Genomic DNA, 15,368 nt, shown 5'->3' with positions numbered 1-15,368 from the left:
GCTGTCTAAAGAGCGGCACATGCATCCAACATGTCATGTTTCCTCCTCTCGACTTCTCTCGCTCTACCCTTTCTTCTCCCACTATCAGTCTCTTCCTCCTCAGCACTTTGACACAGCCTTAGCAGCAGTGCCAAAGCAACAAACCCTACCCTTACGTAAATCCTTTTCACAGAATGCTCCGCAGGCAGCTACAATATTCCTCAACAAAGTGTTTAAAAAATATAGTTCTTATGATATCCTAAGGATGCACATGGACAGTGAATTTAATGCGCCTATTTGTGTTATACTTATGAGCTTCTAAAGAGCACATATCCACTGTTAGGAAATCGTGCAAATGGCTCTCCATACAACAGAAAAATTGATCTGAAAACCATTTGCCTCACATACAAGGCATTAACCCACCTAGCCCCACCATACCTCACCAACAAATTCACCCTGATACCCGCCACCAGAACCACCAGATCCTCCAACACTTTATGCCTTACAGTGCCCAGATTCTCCTTAAAAAGAGCTGGAGGTGCCAGTTTCACAGTACTTGCCTCCCAACTTTGGAACATCTTACCACTCAATATTAAAACTATTGAGTCCTTCCAGATCTTCAGGAAACAGGTTATCAGCTGTCTCCTGTACAAAGAGTAACACATACCCCCCTAGATATGTGTGCACACCTCCCTCTGCTTAACTATGTTTGTAAACTCTGTAAATTGCTGTATTTTGAAATTGCATATATCTCACTATGTAACTGTCTTCTTTAAGCACCCTTCTACCTCTGGGTTTGGAGCGCTATACAAATAAATAAAACAAACAATGTCTAGCAAGCGGCTGCGCGCCAAACTCAAGACGGATTTACAAAACACTCTAGCCACTGGTAACTAAGGCAGTCCAGAAATCCTGAAAACGCACACAAAAGACTGGCCTGCGTTTTTTCAGCAGGGACGCAAAACACAAACTGCATGTTCTGGTGGTCTTGGTCCAAGTTTACCAAATTGGTCCACGGAACACAGGGCAAGGCTGCCATGCTTGTTTATCACAAGGATTGACCAAAGCCACACTGTCGCCAATGTGCTTATCTGAGAGCTGCAAAAATATAGCTCTACCAGACTGATCCAACAAAAAAGCACCATGGCAACATGCAGCCAAGGACTGGATTTTTCCCCAGAGCTGAATCAACAGTAGAAATGGGTGATAGTTACCAGACCCGTGTACTAAACACACACCATGCAGAAATGGGTGTTTGACACATCCGCCAAAGGATGAACACCAGCTACAGACAGCCACTTCCATGCTTAATAGATGGGTCCTCAGAATCCAAACCCTACAATTAGGTGGCAGTGCATTCGTCAGGCATGTCCTCCCAAATAAACCTTTACATTATTAACCCCTGAAAAAGAAGTTCCACCTCTCTCTGCGCCCTGATGCCTGCGGGCTACCGACGCATTACAAACAAACAAATACGAAATACACCTGGTGGCATCTAGATGACCCAACAAGCCAGTTTTGCACCATGCCAGCTACTTCTGTGTTAAGTTCAGAGCTCTACGAAAGTATGGCCTTGCCCGAAACGCAGAGAAAGCTCAACCCTCAAAGAAGAGGAGCTCTCCCGAGCTTGCCACCGGTGGAATTATACGGGGACTCTGTATGCCATTACATCGAACTGAAAAAGGTCATCATAAAAGTAAATTGAGTACATCACCAATGAGTGCATGCTAAAAGCCCAGCTTCTATGGATTAGGAACACACCCCACAGTCCCTTTTCGTCATTCGAAAAAACAGTGCTAGCCTGACAGTGGGGCCAGGTGTTCCACCCTTCCTATGAGGCCCTTTACCTTTCGCCTAATAGTTTGGTGTTTTTGCACCAGGAAGATATATTTCATAATTTGGGAACTTCAAGCACAAATTGAGTGAGACACATCAGTAGGAGGCGAACTCAAAACAGAGATAATTGTGTAAATTGCCGGTCACTTCAGAATGCCAACATTTTTCTTACTTTGATAAAGCCTGTGCCACTGTCTTGGGTGATAATATCTACAATATTACATGAAGCACCAAAACAGTTTCAGATCACACAATCCAAATTCTATCAGTGCATTGCATTGCACGAGGCAGCTTAGGCTCTATGCGGAATGTACAGCATTCATATTTCTGATTATATCAAAATAGGACTACTTACTACTCCCCACCATAGGGCATCGGCGTAGCTTCCAAATTGGCTAAGCCCTGAAGAGTCGACGGCATCTTTTTCAGCAAGATACACAAAATACGATGAAAAAATTAGGCCTAAAAAGCCAATATATAAGGTTGTTATCAGTTCCTGGATGTGAAAGAAAATGAAACAAAACATTATTGTAATCATAGGCTCATAAGGCAAGGTAAAAAGCGCACACAATCATTTCACATTTCAGATCATGGCGGTATAATAACCTACATCTACCCCATAACGGACATAGAAAATCAAACTCTAAAATAGAAACTGTTTCCCACATCCTGTTTTATTATTTAGAAAACAATGACAGTTCTATTTCTGCTGTTCAATTCCAAATGGTCAATACTTCCAATACCACGTGAAAGAACGTCAAGCATTAGCCAGGGACCACCTGTGTCTGCCCTTCTAACAGGTCCCCAAAGTCATTCACTCTGTCACCAGTAAAAGGATTGCCAAATCAGTCACTGTGCACGTCACTCAGCATTCAAATGATTGCAGCACAGCAGCCATAAAAAAAGTTCTATAGGCAAACATGAGCAGTGGTCTTCAAAACTTGTTTGGCCTGCCCCCCTCCTCCCTGAGCAAAATGTGGGCAAGCCAGGCCCCTCCAAAAATGCAAAAGGGACAGTAAGTCCAAATGGCTCCGAACTATCGCGTGCAGTCACTGCACCCTACTCCCAATATAGTCCATGGGCTCCCCCACATGCTCCCATCACAATCTATGGACTCCCTCATCCCACTCCTAACCCAGTGACGGGGCTCTCCACACCCCAACACAGACTCTGGGCTCTCCCCACCCTGCTCCCACCAATGTCCCTGGGCTCTCCCCACTCTGCTCCCACCAATATGCCATGGCTCCCCCCATCCTGGGATTTAAAAAAAATAATAATGGGTTAAAATGATGCATTTTAGAGCATACTTTTAAAACACATTGAATAAAAAGCCAAACAGTTTGCAATTGGCGCAGGGGAGCTCAGGGGGCAGGCATGGTGTTTTTTACTGGACATTGATAGATGTCCACTAAAAAGATTTCATCCGTTTACCCTGGGCCTCACATCTCCTAACCCACGCACACAATCAAAGTGATTATGTGTGTATGCAAGGTGCTGGGTTGCCCAGGAGGAAAGCATGGTATTTTTTACTGGACGTCTATGAAAGATGTCCAGTAAACAAATACCATCCCGATCCCCTGGGCTCCACAGTGCGCCTCAGAAAGAGAGCTGATTTTGGCAGGTGGGTAGGGGGAGTGTGCAACAAAGGCATTTTTAAAATGCCTTTATTGTACAACCCTCCCCCCTCACTCGCCAAAATCAGCTCTGTGGACAAACGCACACATTCACACAGCATTCACACAGCCAGCAGTCTATTATTCATACGAGCACCTATCACCATACACTCACTTAAACACAAGCATACATGCATCCATACACATAAATAAATACATTTACATAAACTTATCTTCTGCCCCAGTCCTTAAGTTTCCTCCCCAGCGCTCCAGCTCCTGCATTCTGAACTGGAATCGGGAAGCAAAAGCTTCCTGGTTTTCAACCTGCCTTGTCTGTATGTGCGAGGAGGCGCATGGCTCATTGAGCATGTGCGGCTGGGGAACTGAACTATCAAAAGGAAACAATGTTTTCCTTTGACAGTTCAGCCAGCCCAGGAGCGCTCCACCAGCTGGGCTGGTTCCTAGTCTCCTCCATAATGGGCGAGGGGGCCGCTGGGTCAACGCCCCCTGTCACATTATGGACTAGCCGTGCCTGCCCAGGGCTCCCCAGACCTGCGTTTCCTTCCCCCCTTAAAAATGTTTACAAATAAATGTTTTATTTTATTTTTACATTGTAGGCTGGGTTCTGGCACGCCCCACAGTTTGAATATCTATGCTGTAGAGTAAAGCTTAAACCCTTAACCGAAACATAAATATATCGGATACATGATGGATAACCATGCTTCATGGTCCTATAATTCCACCGAGGGGTTTCGGTGGCATGAAAAAACATCAGGCCAAAGGCTGAGTGGTTTGGAAAGTTCATCTAAACTCTGAAATATCATTATTGGGCCATCATTTTAGATTACATTTTCAGAAATATATATTCTTCAGAATGGTCAAAAATACGCAATTCAAAATGTGCTGCAAATATATAGCCTAACATTTCATATTAATTTATATGGCTTATGCCATTACTGTGGTAGTCTCAACTGTCCTCACAACACATGAGGAATCCGATTTGATAGATTGTACCAAACAAACAAAACATTTAAAAAGATAACACACTTCATTTACGTTATTCAGTAGGTTTGAATATACTAAAGACATTTTACATTTTTCAAAGAGCAAATATTAAAATCGTTTTGTCTGCGAAGCACTAGGTTTAGAAAGCTACCGTCGGTAGTTTGAATCCAATTATGGAACACACAGAGTGTTTGTTTACCCCTCCTCTGAAAACAGCTGCTGATTAAACAGATGGGATGCATTACCATGTTCAGAGCTTCCAACTAAACACAGTAGATTGCTTCGCCCGGGTCACAGCTGCGCCCTGCATTGTCCACCTCACAAAGTGCATTAATGGGCAGATTTGTATAGATACGGCATTATATGTTTTGATTAGTTTAAGTGATTTTCATGCATAGAGAACAGAGGGTGTAATTGATCGTGTTGATTTTCTAGGCCTGCAAATGGGTGAAATCCATAATTCATGAGAATTATGCTAACTCTGTGAAATTGAAATTATACCCACGGATGGCAGTATTCCTGTGAAATATCGTGTTTGAAACCGTTGCCTTTTTTCAATAATCATAGCCAAACACAATCTTCTACATATTACAGGGCCTGTGGTAACAGCCCTGATATGATTAAGTTGTCCAACTCATAGGAAGAGCACTTTTTGGGTGGCTATAACTTTGGCGCTGTTCGATCTAATTATTTTGCGCATTTTGGTGTGGTTTCGGCCTGGGGGGGGCAAAGTTATAGGGGGGGGGGCAAAATTGGTGGAAATCCTCATAGATGTAATGGAAAAGTCATTTTGCTCATGCCTGCAGCTCAAGCCGCTTGGTCCCGATAGCATGCTTTTGTAAATTTGGTGCAAATCTGTCCAGTATTCTTTTTTTAAAACGGCCAAAAAGTAGGTACAAAAAAGTGTGTGATATCTGGGTCTGGTCCGCAGACTCACTTCCTGATTCGGACATCGTACGCATCCGCTGATTAGATGGTGAAAAATGTGAGGTGTGTCAAAACAATTGAAACAGACGCCATGTTGGATTCATGAACAGTGTCCGTAGTCCACAGACATCGCGGTAAACGCATATTAAAAAACACAACATCGCACTTGTCAAACAAATGAAACTATCTCTGGGGAGGTGAAGGGTGACGAGGTTGGGATGGGATATATCCATAAAAAGCTCCAAATCAGGTGGTGTTTTCTTCTACGACGACCGCGAACATCTCAGATGTTCAGAAACATCAATGCATATTTCTGCATTAAAGGGTCAGTGAAATACAGTTTTTGGATGGCTTATAACTTTGGCGCCACTCAATGAACCTGCATGAAATGTTGCAATATTTTAGATTTGACTGTTAATGGTTATGCAACGTTTGGTGCTGTTTCACCAAGAGGGGGTAAAATTAGAGGAGAGGGTCCCAAAATATTTGAAAGGCTTATAGATTTGGTGTCATTTGACGAATATGCACAAAAGTTAGCAAAAGGATTTTAGACCCATATTTGAATGTTATTGCAAAGTGTGGTGGTATTTTGTCAAGAGGGGCAACATTAGATAGGGGTCTCAAAATATTTAGATGGCTTATAACTTTGTTGCCGTTTAACTAATCTTCACAAAGGTTTTCAGAAAGATTATAGACTCAACTTTGAAGGTTTGTGCAAAGTCTGATTTGATTTTGTCAAGTGGGAGCTAAATTATATGACTATTTTTTGTACGTAAATATTTTGATGCTTTTCAAAAAATAAAACATGGACGGATTTGCAGCAAACTTGTGCAAGGAGCGTTGGCAAGGACCCGAAAGCATGGTTTTGCAAATGTGTCAGTGTTTTATATTTTGAAAAGTGTCATAATCTCGGTCCAAAAAATAGTGATATACATTTGGTGACTGAGGTATAACCTGTGGCCATGGGCAGTGGACACCCGAAAGCATGGTTTTGCAAATGATGTTTTATCTTTTCTAAAGTTTCAAAACGAAAGCACAAATAATTGTGATACAACTTTGGGGTCCGGGCAATGGGCCTGGTCCCGAGTAAGGACAAATGTGTACTCCGATTTGCTTATTTGGGCATGCGCCATGGCCGAAGCCCTAGGTTTGAATGGGAAAAAATATTCTGCTTTCGGCTACAGCTGAAGTGCTCGACTGGATAACAACAAACCTGCGCATGGAGCATCAGCAAGGACTTGACAGCATGCTTTTGTAAATCTGTCCTGTGTTTTAAAAGTGTCAAAACAAAAAGTAAGTACAAAAAATAGTGATATAACCTTGCTGCTTGGACAGTGGGCCTGGCCCTCTGCAAGGACACATTTCTACTCTGATTTGCCTTTTGGGAAATGCAGCATGGCCAAAGCCCATGCCCCATGGATTGTGGAGACTGGCCATGGCTGCAAGCCATGACCACTGGCCATTGGTCACATTATGAGGGTGTAGTGGACACTGATTTAGGATGCAGGCTATGTTCAGTGGATAACAGGGGTGGTTTGGTGGGGCTGGGGTCATGGTCGAGCCTCATGCCCTAGGCAATTAAACAAAAACTTGCATGCCCACCATGTGCTGCTGATAACGACACACATCATTATGCGTTACAAACAACAGGTTTCTTAAACGAGGTTTACAGTTCTCTGATATATGTTAAACAAGGAACTTTTAATAACTTGCATACAGTGATGTAACATCAAAACATTTTAATTCGTAAAAAACCTATGAAATTGACAGACAAAACTTTGTTAACAGTAAGTGAAGGTTAAGTTGCATTAATTAAAAACTTATGAAACTCAGTGAAAAAACTTTGTTAAAGGGATGTTGTGGTTACAAGTAAAACTGAAAACCCCAAATAATTTGCCAGTAATGGTAAGGTACGCAACCATAACTCGTGCCACCACTGTGCACTGCTAAGACTAACACTCAGGACATCAAAGATGACATCGCACATGTCATTTTTTTATTTTAAGCTTATTTTATTGCCATTTCTTAAGATCACATACAGTACATCACATTATCGTCTTGTTAAGCCACATAGTATATACAATAGCAACAGAAAATTAACACCAAACAAAATTAACAGTAACTGTCTCCATTTACATCGTGCTGTTTGTTCTACTATAATTCTTACGAGGAGGCGGGGGTGAGGTCTGGTAGGGGCGAAAAGGGAGTAGGGGCGCATCAGGGGTTAGATAGGTTTCACATCTTAGTGCTTTTTACCAGTGTCCAATCTCCTTATTACCAGTGGGATCTTTTGTTCAGGGGGGTTTATTGTCTGAGGGGTGAAACATGTTCCATGTCAGGGCTTTCCATGCCCCAAGTTCTGGTTTCCGTTTCCACCCAGCGTTCCAATTCCCCGTGCCAGGCAGCGTACTGTGGGCCCTTGACCTGTTTCCATGCCATTGCTATGGTCCTCTTTGTTTGTAAAATGTATGCATATGGCGTGCATACTATGTGTTTTACCTTGGTTAGTCTGGGATGAGTCCCCATGAGGCATTCTTTGGGGGTCCAGTCATACCGTGATATCCCGGCCATTCTACAAGCTTGTTCCACCTTAGTCCATAGGCATTGAACTTTAGGACATTCCCAGAACACATGAATCAATCCAGCCTCCTCCGTTCTACACCATGTGCACCTAGATCAAGCTTGTTTATTGAACATGGCCACCCTATTTGGGGTCATATATGTGCAGTATAATACGTTCAATTGCATCAATCGAAATCTAGCATGTCTAGACACCTCCCTGGGAAACACCAGAGCCCTCTCCCATTCTTTTTCCTCAATATCCAGCCCCAGATCTCTCTCCCATCTCGTTTTAGGCGTGGAGTTCCGTGTGTTAGGTTTATCCATCAACTGGTTGTATATTCTGGACACCAGTTTCCAGCCATCACCCAGGCTGTATAGTAATGTCACTAGAGGGTTCGCTGTCAGCTCTTCAGGCCATTCTTCCCATTTTTCTCTTACATGCCTTCTGGTCCTTTGGTACCACAGAAACTGTCCTCCCGGCATTCCCTCAATGGACTGGAGCGAGTCAAAGTCTCTAAAAGTTCCATCCTCGTATAGGTCCCCCCAGATGTACACCCCCATCCTCTCCCAGAGTCTTAGCTTCAATAGGTCCGAGCTGGCCTTGCCCACATCTGTAATCATTGGGATCTCTGGTGAGTATGAGTGTTCTAGATGTAGGAGTGTTCTGGTTCTGTGCCATATATGCCTCCCCAGGGTCACTATCATAGGTGTGTTGCCTAGCCTGCTCTGGGGGACCCAGATGAGTTCCTTTAGGTGTAGCGGGGGCCACCAGCTGTTGCAGCAATCTAGTTTCTGTCGTGGCCTTGTCAGACAGCCAGCGGGCCACAGAGCTAAGTTGCGCCGCCAGATAATGTTTTTCTAGGTCCGGAAGTTGTATATCTCCTTCTCTATAGGGTATGGTTAGTGTGGCTAGTGCTACCTTATGTCTACCTGTGCCCCATAAGAACCCTCGGAGTAATGTCTCAAGCTGGCGAAAGAAGGGGGCCCTGATGTAGCAACATACATTTTGGAAATGGTAAAGGAGTCTCGGGAGAACAATCATTTTAACTTTTGATGCCCTGCCCATAACGGACAAAGGCGATTTGGACCAGAATTTAGTATACGTGCATAGCCCCTTAAGTGCTACTCCGGTGTTATGTTCATGCATCATTTCCGGTGTATGTCTTATATTGACACCCAGGTACCTGAACGAGTCCAGCTGCCATTGGATTCCCACCTTAGGTAAGTCCTCTATATTTCTGCCTCTCACGCCCGCCAATGGGAACAGGCAGGACTTTTGTCTACTAAAATGTATGCCCGAGACCCTTGCATAGTTGTACAGGACCTCCAGTATAGTTGGCACATTCAGGTGCGGGTCTCTTACATATAAGAGAACGTCATCATCATATAGTGAGATTATATGATCCGCCCCACCCACCAACATCCCGGCATCAAATAATTGCTTCCTAAAGTAGATAGCAATTGGTTCTAGGCCCAGTGTATATAGCATGGGGGATAATTAGCAACCCTGCCTAGTGCCCCTGCTCATGTCCCAGGCCGGGGACACAATCTTCCCGACTTCACTCTCGCCCTTGGTTTAGTGTACAGGAGTTTCACCCATCTGATGAACCCCTCCCCGAATCCGAACCCCTTCAGGACTGCCAAAAGCCACTCCCAGTATATGGAATCAAATGCTTTAATTGCATCTAGGGATAGCAACGCATAGGGTCCCTCATCCAGCTCCATTTGGGCCATAATGTGTTGGAGAGTCTGCAGAGGTTCGCCGTTGTGTTGCGTCCTGGCACAAATCCACTCTGATCACTGTGCACCAGCCCACCTATCAATCTGGAGAGCCGCTTAGCTAGTATTGTGGTCAGTATCTTGATGTCATAGTTAAGCATTGCGAGTGGGCGATACGAGTCACACTCGTCTGCGGGTTTCCTAGCTTTAAGCATCGGGACCACCAGTGTCTCCCTCATGCTTTCCGGTAATATCCCCAGGTCATACGCTTCCTTAAACACTTCATGCAGCAGCGGCGTGAGAGATGACTCATATGTTTTATAAAACTCTGGGGGCAGCCCATCGCTTCCAGGGGTTTGGCTAGTGGCCAGGGACTTTATTGCCTCCCCAATGTCCTCAGTGGTAATTTCAGCGTTTAGGGTCTCTCTTTGTGTGGGGGTCAATTCTGGCAGCCCAATCTCCTCAAGTGTGTTTTAAATTTCGTCTTGGGGTACTGGAGTGTCATGTGCGTATAGGTGGGTGTAGAACGACTTGAAAGCGTCGTTAATCGCCTGTTGTGTCTGCTGGAGCGTGCCTCCTTCAGCTTTCCGTGCAGTCGTTAGGTGCTTGGGATGTTCTCTTACAGAGCCATGCCAGTAGTCGGCCGGGTTTATCCCCTTCTTTATGTGCCCTAATGGTTCTGGTAGTGAAGTCAAACTTGGCTAGTCTACCCCATGTCTCTTTGTATTTCCTCCTAATTTGGCTTAGTGTTTCTTCCTCCTCCTTCATCCCCTGGGTAGCAGTTTCTATCTTTTTAATTTCCTCCTCCCATTGTTCCAGCCCTGCCCGCAATGATTTCCAAACACCAACTGCTTTCGCTATAACTTCCCCCCATATCACTACCTTAAGGGCCTCCCATACAATACTTCATTGATCTACGCTGCCCACATTTTCCCCTATGTATTTCTCCTGGGAGTCCCGAAGGTCCTCCCTAAAGGCCAGATCCATTAGCGCTTCAGTGGGCATCCTCCATAGCGGGATAGGGGGTCTGTGACCAGCTATTCTCCATTCCATCATCAGGGGCGAGTGGTCAGAAATAGATCTGCCCAAGTTTTGCATGACTTCTATTTGCGGGAGCTGATTTGTACCTATAAATATATGATCGATCCTGGTATATAGGCCGTGCGGGGATGAGAAGTAAGAATAGCCCCTCTCCCCGGGTGTAACTCTCGCCAGACATCTGCTAGATCTAATCAGTCTATCACCAAGTTCAGTGCAGTGCGGTGGAGGTCATTGCCTTTCGATTTAATGGAGGGGTGGATCTGTCTAAGTCTGGGTCTCTTGCACAACTGAAGTCCCCGCCCCAAAGGAAGAAGCTATTTCTATACTGGGTTATCTTGGTGCTCAAAATATCCAAATGGGCCGGGATATTGCAGTTGGGAAAATAAGAGTTAACTATGCATGTTTCCGTCTGCTCAATATAGCCCCATATTATCATGTACCTGCCCCGCCAGTGTCTACATCCGCTCTCACCATTTTAAAGGGTATCTGGGGGCTTATCCACGTGAACACACCCCTCGCATACTTGGAATACGCCGCACCAAACCCTTGTCCGCCCCAACATTTTTGCAGCATAGCCATGGATTCTTTTGTCAGGTGGGTTTCCTGCAATAGGGCTATACCTACCTTTTTCCTGTTTAAGTAGGATTTCATTCGGTTCCTGCGGAGATAGGTGCTCAATCCCCTTACATTCCACGTGAACACTTTAATTTGCGCTGCCATGCTTGTTCAATATCGAATCCCATGACTACCCCCTCCAGTCTCCTTCTCGCCATGCTGGTAATCCTATCCCCAAGAACGTTCTCTCCCAAGGGTACCCCGTCGCACTCGACATGCCATCCCTGCCCATAACCTCCACTGACATATTACCACCTCGCTTGGAGACTTCACAACTAACTTCACACCAACTATTATGAATGAAACAAAAAGTATTAACAAGTAACTGCACCAAGCTGCTGCTACGGTCCAGCAGCGCTCAGGTGCCCCCCACGCCATCTAGGCCCGTCCAGGTCATTTGGCGCGGGTATTGTGCTAGCAACAGGCCTGCACTAGTCATTTCATGGGGTGGGTTCTAGTGCGCAGTCCGTGTGGCCCAGCGGACTCTCCGTCCGAATTAACAACTGTAATAGCATTGCAGCGGATGTGTGGGACAGAGCAGCCTTCTTACCACAGTTTTGTATGCAGATGTTCTGTTCAAGGTCCTCCCCTCTCCGTTTAGTGCTGCGCATGCGATTGGCTCTTCATCGCCAGCCAAGTTGTTATGTTCAAGCCACATTTTGGCCGCAGCTGGTGTTTCCAGGAATACTGCTTTCCCTTTGTAGAGCACTTTGAGACGAGACAGATATAGCAACATGTATTTGAGGTTCAATCGTCAGAGCTTCACTTTTATCGGCACAAAGGAATTCCTTGCTTGTTGCACTGTGGGTGTATAATCCGGGTAAATAACGATCTTGGAGTCATCCCTTTCAATTTCCCCGCCTTGCCTTGAATATTTAAGTATGATTTCCCTGTCCTAAAAGTTCAAGATTTTTGCAATCATCGGGCGGGGGTATGATCCAGACAGTGGCATCTTCTGTAAGGACCTATGGGCTCTTCCTACTGCGAAACCTTGTAATAACCGGCACGCACCAATTTCTTGTTGTAGCATAGTTTCTACAAACCCGGTTGGGTTCAGGCCCTCCATGCCCTCCGGAATTCCCAGTATGCAGATGTTGTTGCGGCAGGCCCACCCTTCCGCATCCTCCGATCTCGCTTCCAGTATTGCAACCTTTTTCTCCAGTTCCTGTACTCTAGCCTTTAGGTCAGCCGTGGTCTCAGTGGTTTCTTGAAGTCCCTCCTCTGCCGTGGTTACTCTCTCTGTCAGGTTACGTGCGCCTTGGCGCATTAGTTGCATGTCTGATTTGACCTCGTCGATTTTTGAATCTATGAATGTCCTGAGTGCAGCTATAGCCTGTAACACTTGGCCGTCCTTGGAGTTGTCTTCCGAGGGCAGTGATTGTCCGTGTGTGTTCCTGTCTGGATGTGTCTATGCCTTTATTGTTGATTTTGTTTTTCCCTCGGCAGGCGACATTGCCTTTGGGTGACGGCAGGAATTAGTCAGCGGTACTATGCCTGTCTTCTAGTGCGTAGCACCAAAGTTCGCCCGATCAGAAGTGTGTGTAGTGGCTCAGGTCGTCTTGCAGTCAGTGCCATAAGCAGTACGAGAGGATTCTGCCCTAGGTGGGGATTATTATCCTGCTGAGTTGGTAGTTAGGAGTTCTGTCAAGAGCGAGTGGATTTACACGTATCACTGATCGGTGTGTGGCACCGGGGCCGAGACCGACATCCCCGCTGGTCTCTGTTCCATCCGCGTTATAACTTGCGTTGGTTCACTCCCCAATTCTGCTCACTCATTCCTCAAATGTGTTTCCCTACAACTTTGTGGTACTACGGATCACAGCCACAGTGGTATTGTAGCAGTAGTTTGTTGACTTGTTTTGTTTGGTGTGAGTCAATGCGGGGACTGCCTCCTGCTACGTGGAGGTCTGTGGTTAGTAGGTTAGGTATGAATCAGATCGGCTGTGTGCCTCTGATGTCAATTTCAGTGCCAAAGTAGTGCAGAAGTGGGTCTAGCTGGGAGTAGTTGCACCTGGTGGGTGTGGTAGGGGTTAAACAACCTTGGTAAATTAAGTGTTATGCCTTGCGTTGACATTTAGGTCATCTGGTCAGAGCCGCTGCAGTGATAGTAGGCCTTTCTCACAACAGTAGGAGCCCTCCAACGTTCCGGAGTGTGTAAAGCATTCGAGCTGTTGGCGTAGGATGGGAAGACTCAGTGCTTCCCTACAATAGTCTTGTTTGAGCACTTTATGAGGGACGCTCTCTTTGCAAGTGCGCACGCCGTTGCAATGGTCTTGGTTTCCAGTACTGCCGATAGCACTGTTTTCCTTAGGTCATAACGCTCATTCTTTTTTTTGTTCTTTTCTTCTCCGCCCCCCCCTCGCGGTGGTATCATGAGTTACGTTCTCCGGCCCATGAAGCCAGCGGAGAATGCCTATGGGTAGGGGTGTTCGCTGTCCCGGTATAGAGCTCAGGTCGTGCTCCTGCCCTGGCGGTGTAGCACCACTTGGCATCTCTTTGCTTCCCTGACGGCGCGTGTCTCTAGGGTTGTGGCTGCTGTCGTGATGCCTAGCAGTCTGTTCCTGATCCTGTTGTCCGGAGGTCCACGCGCTCCAGTGCGGATGATGTAGGTGTTTCTAGTAAGTTTCAATCCTGGGTGTCAGCAGAATGTATTTAGGTAGCAGTGTATATGGCCCCATGGCTCACAGTGTATGTTTAATCAGGCGCTTGGTTCTGTGATCGCAGGTGGAACCTTTCATATAGCGGCGTTAGGGGCAAAGACCTCCTGCTGTATTACCCCGTTAAGCGTATGCATTTCCAGGGGCATCTGGACATGCTGTGATAATTCGTGTCGCATCAGTTTACTTTTGGTGTCGGTGCTAGGTGCGCTTTTCTCCCTGTTGATCTGCCTTCAGTCCCCAGCAGCTTAACACGCGGCACTTCTCGCGTGTGATCGGACCTTTGGGGTGATTCCACAAACTTGGCCGGGGGGTGGGGGGGAGACCTGCCCTCTTCAGGTTTGGTGAGGCGCCTTCCTTGTTATCCAGCGGCAGCACAGTAGCGACTGCCCCAGCAGGTGGTGTGGACGTCTTCCGTGCCCTGCCCACCTCAGTTAGGAGACAGCACGCCAAAGTGCCTCAGTGTCTTCAGCTCCTGAGATTCAGACGAAGGGCTATATCCCGGGTGTGGGTGGGTGAGCACCTTCTGTCCCGTTGTGTGATCCCGGTGGTCTACGCCACTCTGCTAGTTCATTCTTCCCTCGGCTGTGTGCTGCAGGCCGCCAACGTCATTTTGTAGGTCATATGGGCTCTCCTTCAGATGAGCGCTGCAGCATCTTATCGGGTCCGATTTTCGTCGGGTTACACATAGAGTGTTAGGGGAAAGGTTTGTTTGCCGGTAGTTGTGTTTTATTGTAGATGTCTTGGCTTCTCTCCGCCGCAACAGGATCAAACACAGGATCACGATCACGGACGTGAGCTCAGCAGGGCTGCTTCCTCACGCCATGCACGCTGACCACGCCACCCTCACACACGTCATTGATGACATCACTGATGACATTACATGAAATTAAATTTGATGAAGTCCATGCAAGGGGTTGTGCTAATAATGTTGCTAACAAGATGTCCGGGGTGATCGGGAGACCTATCATGAACTACTTAATGTATTAAAGAATGTACTCATCTAAACCAAACATTATATAATACAGGAACCTAATCATACATACAAATAGGCAATGGCTGCAGCATGAACCATAGAAGTAAAATATTTTTTATCTGCAAATTTTGGATAGTAAAATAATGAATGCTAACTTAACAGAGTTTTGAGTAATTTTAAACATGGAATAAATAGCGAATAATTCAAGACGTACTATATACTTGTGTTAGTACAAACAATACACATCCATACCCACAATGCATACAAATCAGAGGCACATACAGGGAAACTAAAGTAAGGAAGAAAGAAACAACATCACCAGAAAATGTGAACATTAAAGTTCATCATCATGTATGCAAATGAATTGTGTGTTTGAGGCCTGCTTATTGCAAGAAGCTTAATGTCTAGATATATAGCACCTTTTACATTTTCATATTT

At 45.7% G+C, this 15,368-nt stretch overlaps 1 protein-coding gene across 1 annotated transcript in view; it reads right to left on the bottom strand.

Annotated features, from left to right (window-relative positions):
* Nucleotides 1-15,368, bottom strand: part of KCNQ1 (potassium voltage-gated channel subfamily Q member 1) — a 1,232,969-nt gene that overhangs the window by 453,912 nt on the left and 763,689 nt on the right. The window contains exon 6 of the mRNA XM_069624134.1: nucleotides 2,171-2,311. Within this exon, the coding sequence (XP_069480235.1) occupies nucleotides 2,171-2,311 (141 nt within the window). The remainder of the gene's footprint in view (nucleotides 1-2,170; nucleotides 2,312-15,368) is intronic.

The sequence above is a fragment of the Ambystoma mexicanum genome, chromosome 11 (assembly GCF_040938575.1).
Source record: "Ambystoma mexicanum isolate Mex_15411 chromosome 11, UKY_AmexF1_1, whole genome shotgun sequence".
Lineage (NCBI taxonomy): Eukaryota > Metazoa > Chordata > Amphibia > Caudata > Ambystomatidae > Ambystoma > Ambystoma mexicanum.
Note: the sequence above shows the minus strand (reverse complement) of the source record. Positions and strands in the feature narration are given on the sequence as shown.